Source organism: Salmo salar, chromosome ssa11 (assembly GCF_905237065.1).
Source record: "Salmo salar chromosome ssa11, Ssal_v3.1, whole genome shotgun sequence".
Taxonomy (NCBI): Eukaryota; Metazoa; Chordata; class Actinopteri; order Salmoniformes; family Salmonidae; genus Salmo; species Salmo salar.
The window spans coordinates 94470282-94482476 of NC_059452.1; the positions used below are offsets into that span (position 1 = coordinate 94470282).

Here is a 12195-nt window from a genome sequence, read left to right on the forward strand (position 1 = left end):
GGCAGCATCCCGGTGTCACCTCTTCACTGTTGACGTTGAGACTGGTGTTTTTCGGGTGCTATTTAATGAAGCTGCCAGTTGAGGACTTGTGAGGCGTCTGTTTCTCAAACTAGACACTCTAATGTGCTTGTCCTCTTGCTCAGTTGTGCACCGGGGCCTCCCACTCCTCTTTCTATTCTGGTTAGCACCAGTTTGCTCTGTTCTGTGAAGGGAGTTGTACACAATGTTGTACAAGATCTTCAGTTTCTTGGCAATTTCTCGCATGGAATAGCCTTCATTTCTCAGAACAAGAATAGACTGATGAGTTTCAGAAGAAAGTTCATTTTGAGCCTGTAATCGAACCCACAAATGCTGATACTCCAGATACTCAACTAGTCTAAAGAAGGCCAGTTGTTTTGCTTCTTCTTTAATCAGTACAACAGTTTTCAGCTGTGCTAACATAATTGCGAAGGGTTTTCTAATGATCAATTAGCCTTTTAAAATGATAAACTTGGTTTAGCTAACATAACATGCCATTGGAACACAGGAGTGATGGTTGATGATAATGGGCCTCTGTATGCCTATGTTGATATTCCATAAAAAAAATCAGCCGTTTCCAAGAACAATAGTCATTTACAACATTAACAATGTCTACACTGTATTTCTGATCAATTTGATGTTATTTTAATGGACAAAAAATGTGCTTTTCTTTAAAAAATAAGGACATTTCAAAGTGAGCCCAAACTCTTGAACTGTAGTGTAAGTGTATCAGTAATTCCCAAAGAAACCTCCTAGCTCTGATACTATGTAGTCCTCCAATATCTATCACACAATGTAACGCTGTAACAGGCATCAGGAGTCTGTATCTGTATGATTGATACTACCAAAAAAGAGAGAGATATTGAGTGTCATTCTGACATTTTTACTATTTTGTACTTTTCCCACCTTTGGCTGAAGTTGACTCTCCAACAATGGCATTTTTCATACTGTGGTTCACTTCTTATTCTTCTCATGAAATGTATTTTTTGGCCTGGCGATTACTGGTAATGGTATCGTGTGAATCCAAGCTGCTGCCTAGTGTATTTTGATTCAGAGAGACACTAAAGATCTCACCCTGAAGCAGGGCATCAGTCAGCTTTTGACTGCAAGTGCCGTTGGTGTGAAAATGAAAAACATGTTCAGCTGTGCCTGCCTACTGCCTCCATCTGCACACAGGAACAGTATACATGTAACAGACAGGCAGACACACAGACAGGCAGGCAGACAGACAGGCAGGCAGACAGACACAGACAGGCAGGCAGGCATGAAGACAGGCAGGCAGAATTGTTAAAAAATCACAACATGCACTTAAAATGAACCTTACAATTAGCAGTGTTGGGCGATTTGGAAAGTTGGTCAATAAATAATATAATAATACTCGAAGGAAAGGTTTTCATCTTTAGCTCACAATCTGTGGATAATATACGACTAGAAATGTTCAAAAATTATGTAAAACATCACAGCACAATTGAAAAATATATGGCACATGGAAACCAAACGAGGGTGGTCTATGGTGCTAGGTGTGATGGGCTGAGAGTGGCTGAGGGTTGGGATTAAAGAGTTTATGTTTGGTAATGTATTATTGTTATGTGACTGCTTTATGTAAAAGTACCATGTACAGTTGAAGTGGGAAGTTTACATACACTTAGGATGGAATCATTAAAACTCATTTTTCAACCACTCCACAAATATCTTGTTAACAAACTATAGTTTTGGCAAGTCGGTTAGGACATCTACTTTGTGCATGACACAAGTAATTTTTCCAACAATTGTTTACAGACAGATTATTTCACTTATAATTCACTGTATCACAATTTCAGTGGGTCAGAAGTTTACATTCACTAAGTTGACTGTACCTTTAAACAGCTTGGAAAATTCCAGAAAATTATGTCATGACTTGAGAAGCTTCTGATAGGCTCATTTACATAATTTGAGTCAATTGGAGGTGTACCTGTGGCTGTATTTCAAGACCTACCTTCAAACTCAGTGCTTCTTTGCTTGACATCATGGGAAAATGTAAAGAAATCAGCCAAGACCTCAGAAAAAAAATTGTAGACCTCCACAAGTCTGGTTCATCCTTGGGAGTAATTTCCAAACGCCTGAAGGTACCACGTTCATCTGTACAAATCTGTACGCAAGTATAAACACCATGGGACCACGCAGCCATTATACCGCTCAGGAAGGAGAGGCGTTCTGTCTCCTAGAGATGAACATACTTTGGTGTGAAAAGCGCAAATCAATCCCAGAACAACAGCAAAGGACCTTGTGAAGATGCTGGAGGAAACAGGTACAAAAGTATCTATATCCACAGTAAAACGAGTCCTATATTGACATAACCTGAAAGGCCACTCAGCAAGGAAGAAGCCAGTGCTCCAAAACCGCCATAAAAAAGCCAGACTGCGGTTTGCAATTGCACATGGGGACAAAGATCGTACTTTTTGGAGAAATGTCTTCTGGTCTGATGAAACAAAAATAGAACTGTTTGGCCATAATGACCATTGTTATGTTTGGAGGAAAAAGGGGGAGGCTTGCAGGCCAAAGAACACCATCCCAACCGTGAAGCACGGGGGTGTTAGCATCATGTTGTGGGGGTGCTTTGCTGCACGAGGGACTGGTGCACTTCACAAAATAGATGGCATCATGAGGCAGTAAAATTACGTGGAAATATTGAAGCAACATCTCACGACATCAGTCAGGAAGTTAAAGCTTGGTCGCAAATGGGTCTTCCAAACGGACAATGACCCAAAGCATACTTCCAAAGTTGTGGCTAAATGGCTTAAGGACAACAAAGTCAAGGTATTGAAGTGGCCATCACAAAGCCCTGACCTCAATCCCATAGAAGATTTGTGCAGAAATGAAAAAGCGTGTGCGAGCAAGGAGGCCTACAAACCTAACTCAGTTACTCCAGCTCTGTCAGGAGGAATGTGCCAAAATTCACACAACTTATTGTAGGAAGCTTGTGGAAGGCTACCCAAAATGTTTGACCCAAGTTAAACAATTTAGAGGCAACGCTACCAAATACTAATTGAGTGTATGTAAACATCTGACCCACTTGGAATGTGATGAAAGAAATAAAAGCTGAAATAAATCATTCTCTCTACTATTATTCTGACATTTCACATTCTTAAAATAAAGTGGTGATCCTAACTGAACTAAGACAGGGAATTTTTACTTGGATGAAATGTCAGGAATTGTGAAAAACTGAATTTAAATGTATTTGGCTAAGGTGTATGTAAACTTCTTACTTCAACTGTATGTAAAATGTGTATGTAAAATGTATATGTAAAATGTATGTATATGTAGCAGACAATCTGTAAAAAAAAAAAACTTTAAGATATTTGTCCTCCGAAGAGTGGGGTGGTGGAGGGGTAAAAAACATTTATATATAGATATATATATATATAGATATATATATATATATATATATAAGACAGGCAGGCAGGCATGAAGACAGACAGACAGGCAGACAGACAGGCAGGCAGACAGACAGGCAGGGTGGCAGGCAGGGAGATTCTCTTTATGATCTGATGTTTTGTATTCAGTCATGTATTCTGTGATGTATTCAGTCATGTATTCTGTAATGTCTGGAGTGAATGTCTAGTAATGATTCATGGCATTATGTATGTTGTTGTTTGAAGTCTGAATGTAAAAAAATATATACAATTACACAGTGGAATCTTTTGTCACATTTCATAGATAGAAACAGTTTCAATGAATGGCAAATTGTTGCTTGAATTTTAAGGTTTAGTATTGAGTACAATCACAGAAAAGAGTGAGGAATGAGGTCAATAACAGGACAGAAAGTGGTCTCTCCGCAGCCACCCACTCAGTGACAGTCCTGTCCTCTGTTCCTGTCCCTATAGGTGGTTTACAAGAACAATGAGTTCAGACTGGAGCTGTCTCGTCTGGCTGCAGAGCGGGACCCTCAGGTCAGTGTTCACGGTGACCTGACCTTCCGCTGTGAGGATGTGGCTGCCCTGGAGCCAGTCACCTTCGACACGCCTGCCTCCTACCTCACCCTGCCCAGGTGGAACACCAAGAAGACCGGCTCCATCTCCTTTGACTTCCGGACCACGGAGCCCAGCGGCCTGCTGCTGTTCAGCCACGGGGACGGACGTCTGCAGGACCCAGACAGACAGGCGGACAGGCAGGCCAGGGCTGATTACTTTGCCATGGAGCTAATGGACGGCTTTCTCTACCTGGTGATGGACATGGGCTCTGGCAGCATCAAGATGAAGGCCAGCAACAAGAGGGTCAACGATGGGGAGTGGTGCCACGTGGACTTCCAGAGGGAGGGGCGTAAGGGTGAGGGGAAGCACACATGATGGTTCTGATAAGCTCTGATTGGCCTGTTATGTGTGATTGAATAAGGCTTCAACCAGTGAGCCTAATTGGGGCATGTCCCATAGTGAGATGACAAAGTTTCTGGCTTGTGAAATTACATTCACTATAACTATACAGAGACACTCATATTTTAGCTTACTTTTTATGTTTCTTTGCTGCAGTCAGAGATGCTGTGTGCATATCCAGTTTTAATTACAGTCTTATTTTTAGCAGTTATAATCTATGTATGACATTTCATAAATTGCCTTAACCTATTTTGCAAGTGGCCAATTATACTGTCACCTACCTCATGTGGGGAAATGTCTGTCCTCATTAGCCGAGCCCAGTGATTCCAGCCGGTTTGCTTACAGCTTATTGGTAACAGAGGATTATGCTATGACAAAGACCTGAGACATTCTTCTTCATTAGTCATTCCACAGTTTTACACCTGGTATACCTTGTGGATATCCTCTTCTGTTTAATGTTATATCCCAATGAATAGCTAGAACCACTGTGTTTATTACATCCTCCAATAGCAACACAGGAACTCACACTCTCACTTTATCTTCCCACTCCTCCACCAACACCCATTACTCACACACACCTGCACATTTTCTCAAACACACATACAGTGAGGTGAGACAGCCTTGATACTAGTTGACTCACTCTGTTTTTTCCTTCAGGCTTCATCTCGGTGAACAGCCGCAGCACACCATTCTCTGCGGATGAAGGCAATGAGATCTTAGACCTGGAGGGTGATATGTACCTGGGTGGTCTGCCCGAGGCACGCCAGCGCCTCATCCTCCCCCCAGAAGTCTGGACGGCCCCCCTCAACCTGGGCTACGTGGGCTGCATGCGAGACCTGTTCATGGATGGGCGGAGCCGGGACCTGAGGAGACTGGCAGAGATCCAGAGTGCCTCTGGAGTCAGCAGCTTCTGCACCAGGGAAACACACATCAGGTGTGGCAGAGACGTCTGTGGCAACGGTGGGCAGTGCCGTGAGGGCTGGAACCGTCATGTGTGTGACTGCACCAGCACGGGCTACCTGGGTCCCAACTGTGAGAGCGGTGAGAGAGAGGGACAGCGGGTTGGGGAAACTGTGTGAGCAGTGAGAGAGAGGGACAGTGGATTGGGGAAACTGTGTGAGCAGTGACAGAGAGGGACAGTGGGTTGGGGAAACTGTGTGAGCAGTGAGAGAGAGGGACAGCGGGATGGGGAAACTGAGAGCAGTGAGAGAGGGACAGCGGGATGGGGAAACTGAGAGCATTGAGAGAGGGACAGCGGGATGGGGAAACTGTGAGAGCAGTGAGAGAGGGACAGCGGGATGGGGAAACTGAGAGAGCAGTGAGAGAGGGACAGCGGGATGGGGAAACTGAGTTCAGTGAGAGAGGGACAGCGGGATGGGGAAACTGAGAGAGCAGTGAGAGAGGGACAGCGGGATGGGGAAACTGTGAGAGCAGTGAGAGAGGGACAGCGGGATGGGGAAACTGTGAGAGCAGTGAGAGAGGGACAGCGGGATGGGGAAACTGTGAGAACAGTGAGAGAGGGACAGCGGGATGGGGAAACTGTGAGAGCAGTGAGAGAGGGACAGCGGGATGGGGAAACTGTGAGAGCAGTGAGAGAGGGACAGCGGGATGGGGAAACTGTGAGAGCAGTGAGAGAGGGACAGCGGGATGGGGAAACTGTGAGAGCAGTGAGAGAGGGACAGCGGGATGGGGAAACTGAGCGAGTAGTGAGATAGGGACAGCGGGATGGGGAAACTGAGAGAGCAGTGAGAGAGGGACAGCGGGATGGGGAAACTGTGAGAGCAGTGAGAGAGGGACAGCGGGATGGGGAAACTGTGAGAGCAGTGAGAGAGGGACAGCGGGATGGGGAAACTGTGAGAGCAGTGAGAGAGGGACAGCGGGATGGGGAAACTGTGAGAGCAGTGAGAGAGGGACAGCGGGATGGGGAATGTTGCTCCCGGTTGAAATGATACCGCAAAACTTTTCAAAACTTTTCAGATATTTCATAGAGACAATGTAAATTAAATCACATTTATGTGAGTCATTCAAGGGGTAACTTCCCACTCCATTAGTGATCTGTTAGTGAAGTGGCAGAACGTGAGGAATAAATTGCTGAATGCCACTCACTGCTGGGTATCAGTGGTTCATCAGTATTGCGGTGGGCTCTCCATAAGTCTAAATCACCCTGCATCTACCACAGAGATCTTTCTCACAGAGAGGAGAGGAACCCCATTGTGAAGCCATTTGGCTGATAACGTTGAGGGATATAAATGGAATCCTCATCCTATTTGTGGCCTGAATAGAAATCTATGAGAAGAGGATGATTAGAGAGGCATCACATAACAGAGCTGTGTGGTGTATTACAGGCTTTTCCTGCCATCTAGTGTTGCTGCAGGAAACTGACCAGCAGGCATACATGGAAAAACACTGTTAGATGTGGTTCAGCAAAGATCACATCTTACATTGAATTCTTAATTTATTCTGAATCATGTGCTTATTCATTGTTGAGTGTGTAGGAAAAGGTTCTCTACTGTACGAGAACATTTGTGACCAAAACATTAGCTAACCCTGTTTCCCTGTCTTTGGGTGTCACACACAGAGGCCACGGTGCTGAGCTACGACGGCAGCATGTACCTGAAGGTGATGCTGCCTGTCAGCGTGCACACGGAGGCTGAGGACGTGGCGCTACGCTTTATGTCCCAGAGGGCCTTTGGGCTGCTGTTGGCCACCACCTCCCAGGACTCAGCTGATACCCTGCGTCTGGAGCTGGACGCGGGCCGTGTCAAACTCACCGTCAACCTGGGTAATGCTAACAACACTAACTCTAGGCCTTTGAGTCCTTGCAGCTTCTCAGTGAGAGTGATGTAATGAGAGAGGTCTTGTCCTACTTACCCTTTCTTCTCTCTATCATACACATCATCTATGTACATCTCTCTATCTCCTGTGTACTCTCCCTGTCTCTCTTCTACTCTCTCTCTCTCACCTGTCTTTTTCTCTCTCCCTCTCCCCCTCCCTCTATCTCTCTGACCCATGCCCAGGTCAGTCGCTAGCTGATCCATCCCCCAACCCTTTCAGCCCTTCAATGGCCTGTGTGTCTGCAGTCCTAGGAACAGACAGTCAGAGAGGCCAGCTCACTGAAAAACATACAGTACTGTACCATCATGACACAAACAGTACCGATCAAGAGTTTGGACACACCTACTCATTCCATTTTTTATATATTTGTTTTACTATTTTCTACCTTGTAGAATAATAGTGTAGAAATCAAAACTATGAAATAACACATATGAAATCATGTAGTAACCAAAAAAGTGTTAAACAAATCAAAATATATTTTAGATTTTACATTCTTCAAAGTATAAAATATACTTTGATTTGTTTAACACTGTTTTGGTTACTACATGATTCCATATGTGTTATTTCATAGTTTTGATGTCTTCACTATTATTCTACAATGTAGAAAATAGTAAAAATAAAGAAAACCCCTTGAATGAGTAGGTGTGTCCAAACTTTTGACTGGTAGTGTACATTGTCATGGTGTACAACAGGCCCAGTACGTCTGTAGCTAGTGAGTCTGGTCCTTGGCTGTTTGTATCCACTGCTCTGTGATGGTTGACAGCTCCAGAGCACACCTCAGCCACACTAGCATGGTAGTATGTAGTAGTACATAGCGTAGCCTTCATTGCAGGTAATGGTAAGCCATAATGACTATGTAGCTATTCTGTTATTCAGAGTGCAGAATGGGGAGGATAGATGTATTTTGTTTTTAAATAATATATATATATATATATATTATTTCCACCAAATTTGTGCACTATGCCTTTATTACTGTATGAGCGGGAAAAACACTTGTCAGCAGAGTGGAGAAAAAAACTTCTCACTCCTTCAGTGTGGCTGTGACTATGCAAACCAGCCCTTTCCTTAGTCTATACTATGTTTGAAAATGTGTGAATATATATATATACAGAAATATCACATTTTCATACAGTACCAGTCAGAGGTTTGGACACACCTACTCATTCAAGGGATTTTCTTTATTTTTACTATTTTCTACATTATAGAATAATAGTGAAGACATCACAACTATGAAATAGCAGATATGGAATCATGTAGTAACCAAAAAAGTGTTAAACAAATCAAAATATATCTTAGATTTTTAGATTCTTCAAAGTAGCCACCCTTTGCCTTGATGACAGCTTTGCACACTCTTGGCATTCTCTCAACCAGCTTCAACTAGAATGCTTTTCCAACAGTTTTGAAGGAGTTTCCACATATGCTGAGCACTTGTTGGCTGCTTTTCCTTCACTCTGCGGTCCGACTCATCCCAAACCATCTCAATTGGCTTGAGGTCGGGTGAATGTGGAGGCCAGGTCATCTGATGCAGCACTCCATCACTCTCCTTCTTGGTCAAATATCCCTTACACAGCCTGGAGGTGTGTTTTGGGTCTTTGTCCTGTTGAAAAACAAATGACATTCCCACTAAGCGCAAACCAGATGGGATGGCGTATCGCTGCAGAATGCTGTGGTAGCCATGCTGGTTAAGTGTGCCTTGAATTCTAAATAACTCACTGACAGTGCCACCAGCAATGCACGCCCACACCATCACGCCTCCTCCTCCATGCTTCACAGTGGGAACCACACATGCAGAGGTCATCCGTTCACTTACTCTGTGTCTCACAAAGACATGACAGTTGGAACCAAGCAGACCAAAGGACAGATTTCCACCGGTCTAATGTCCATTGCTCGTGTTTCTTGGCCCTAGCAAGTCTCTTCTTATTATTGGTGTCCTTTAGTAGTGGTTTCTTATCAGCAATTCGATCATGAGGGCCTGATTCACACAGTCTCTGAACAGATGATGTTGAGATGCGTCTGTTACTTGAACTCTGAAGCATACATCTGGGCTGCAATTTATGAGAATGTAAACTCTAATGAGCTTATCTTCTGCAGCAGAGGTAAGTCTGGGTCATCCATTCCTGTGGCGGTCCTCATGAAAGCCAGTTTCATCATAGTGCTTGATGGTTTTTGCGATTGCACTTGAAGAAACTTTCTTGAAATGTTCCGTATTGACTGACCTTCATGTCTTAAGGAAATGATGGACTGTCGTTTCTCTTTGTTTATTTGAGCTGTTCTTGCCATAATATGGACTTGGTCTTTTACCCAATAGGGCTGTCTTCTGTATACCACCTCTACCTTGTCACAACACAACTGATTGGCTCAAACGCATTAAGAAGGAAAGAAATTCTACAAATTAAATTTTAACAAGGTGCACCTGTTAATTGAAATACATTCCAGGTGACTACCTCATGAAGCTGGTTGAGAGAATGCCAAGAGTGTGCAAAGCTGTCATCAAGGCAAAGGGTGGCTACTTTGAAAAGTCTCGTAGTCACTTTTTTGGTGACTACGTGATTCCATATGTGTTATTTCATAGTTTTGATGTCTTCACTATTATTCTACAATGTAGAAGATAGTAAATATAAAGAAATCCTTGAATGAGTAGGTGTCCAAACTTTTGACTGGTACTGTAAGTATTCAGACCTTTTACTCAGTACTTTGTTGTACACCTTCGGCAGCAATCGAGTCTTTTGAGGTATGATGCTACAAACTTGACACACCTGTATTTGGGGAGTTTGTCCCATTATTCTCTGCAGATCCTCTAAAGCTCTGTCATGTTGGATGGGGAGCATCGCTGGACAACTATTTTCAGTTCTTTCAGAGATTCAAGTTCAAGTCCGGGCTCTGGCTGGGCCACTCAAGGACATTCAGAGACTTGTTCCAAAGCCGCTCCTGCGTTGTCTTCGCTGTGTGCTTAGGGACGTTGTACTGTTGGAAGGTGAACCTTCACCACAGTCTGAGGTCCTGAGCACTCTGGAGCAGGTATTCATCAAGAATCTCTCTGTACTTTGCTCCATTCATCGTTCCCTCGATCCTGACTAGTCTCCCATTTCCTGCCGCTGAAAAACATCCCGCAGCATGATGCTGCCACCACTATGCTTCACCGTAGGGATGGTGCCAGGTTTCATCCAGACTTGACTCTTGGCAATCAGGCCAAAGAGTTCAATCTTGGTTTCATCAGAGCAGAGAATCTTGATTCTCATGGTCTGAGAATCCTTTAGGGGCCTTTTGGCAAACTCCAAGCAGGCTGTCATGTGCTTTTTACAGAGGAGTGGCTTCCGTCTGGCCACTCTACCATAAAGGCCTGATTGGTGGAGTGCTGCAGAGATGGTTGTCCTTCTGGAAGATTCTCCCATCTTCACAGAGGAACTCTAGAGCTCTGTCAGAGTGACCATATTCTTGGTCTCCTCCCTGACCAAGGCTCTTCTCCCCCAATTGCTTAGTTTGGCCGTGCGGCCAGCTCTAGGAAGAGTCTTGGTGCTTCCAAACTTCTTCCATTTAAGAATGATGGAGGCCACTGTGTTCTTGAGGACTTTCAATGCTGCAGAAATGTTTTGGTACAATCCTGTCTCGGAGCTCTACGGACAATTCCTTTGACATCATGGCTTGGTTTTTGCTCTGAATTGTACTGTCAACTGTGGGACCTTATACAGACATGTGTGCCTTTCCAAATTATGTCCAATCATTTGAATTTACCACAGGTGGACTCCAATGAAGTATTAGAAACATCTCAAGGATGATCAATGGAAACAGGATGCACCTGAGCTCAATTTCAAGTCTCATAGCAAAGGGTCTGAATACTTATGTAAATAAGGTATTTCAGTTTTTTATTTGTTCGACATTTGCAAACATTTATAAAAACCTGTTTTCACTTTGTCATTATGGGGTATTATGTGTAAATTGATGAGGGGGAAAAAATCGAATCCATTTCAGAATAAGGCTGTAACGTGGAAAAGGGGAAGGGGTCTGAATACTTTCCTAAGGCACTGCACATTACTGGTTCTCCTGAGTGTAGTAGAGAGGTAACGTTACCTCCCTCAGCTCATATGTTAGTGGGTGCTGATTGGTGGCTATGGTGAGGAAAAGGCTGGTTTTGACTCTGGAGCTTGTCCCCGGATGGTGGTCTCTGTCTAAAGAAACTGCAGAATGTACCTTGAAGGATGTGACATTTTTACTTTATCTTCTTTTATATATAATTTGTTTATCTCACCATCTCTCTCTCTCTCACCAGATTGTATCAGGATAGACTGTAACCTCAGTAAGTTACTCCTATCATGTTTAACTCTACTTCAGAACAACTGTATCCTATACCTCACTGTCTGTTTTACTTTTAATGCTGTTAAATGAATTTAACATTAGCCATATGAAATATTTATCCCCATGAAGTACAACAATCACATGGTTGTCTTGAAAATGTAAGGGACTGTAAGGAAAGTATCAAATACTGTATAAAGCTGAACATCCTTTGGTAAACTCATCCTCTAAGCAACACATTTCAGAATAACAAAATGATCCCTTGTTCTTTACAACAGAAAAAGACCATCTGTTTATGGGTGCTCAGTGCTTCTCATAGAGACGACAGTGGCAGTAGCTCCCAGTCCCTGCTACTAACTTCCAGCAGTAATATACTTTACCACCAGATGGCAATATACCATTGGGCTTTCGGGGAGAGGGGGGGTGTGACCTATTTGAACTGTTGTCCTTACAATTGAGTTTTTCAAATCAATTTATTAGGATTCAAAGAAAGATGCATGTAACTACTTAGTTTTTTATGTTGGTCAGTACAGGTATAAACCTTCTTTACTACGGGCAAGAAGATCTGTTCTACATCCACTTTCCTTCAATCATTTTATACAGGTGAGACCGTGACAACAGATTGTGTACAGAGTAAATGTTTTACCTTAAATAGCAACCTTAAGTATGTTGCTGCATAGTTGTCCTATACATTTAGATGGAT

The 12195-nt window shown here is 43.4% G+C and overlaps 1 protein-coding gene across 4 annotated transcripts in view; it reads left to right on the plus strand.

The window, feature by feature from the left end:
* nrxn2a (neurexin 2a) overlaps window positions 1-12195 on the plus strand; it is a 402746-nt gene that overhangs the window by 169047 nt on the left and 221504 nt on the right. For 2 of the 4 annotated variants that reach the window (XM_045690105.1, XM_045690103.1), the window contains exons 6-9: window positions 3882-4323; window positions 5025-5408; window positions 6946-7149; window positions 11470-11496. In XM_045690105.1, the coding sequence (XP_045546061.1) occupies window positions 3882-4323; window positions 5025-5408; window positions 6946-7149; window positions 11470-11496 (1057 nt within the window). The remainder of the gene's footprint in view (window positions 1-3881; window positions 4324-5024; window positions 5409-6945; window positions 7150-11469; window positions 11497-12195) is intronic. The other 2 variants (XM_045690104.1, XM_045690106.1) reach the window with 1 other exon arrangement.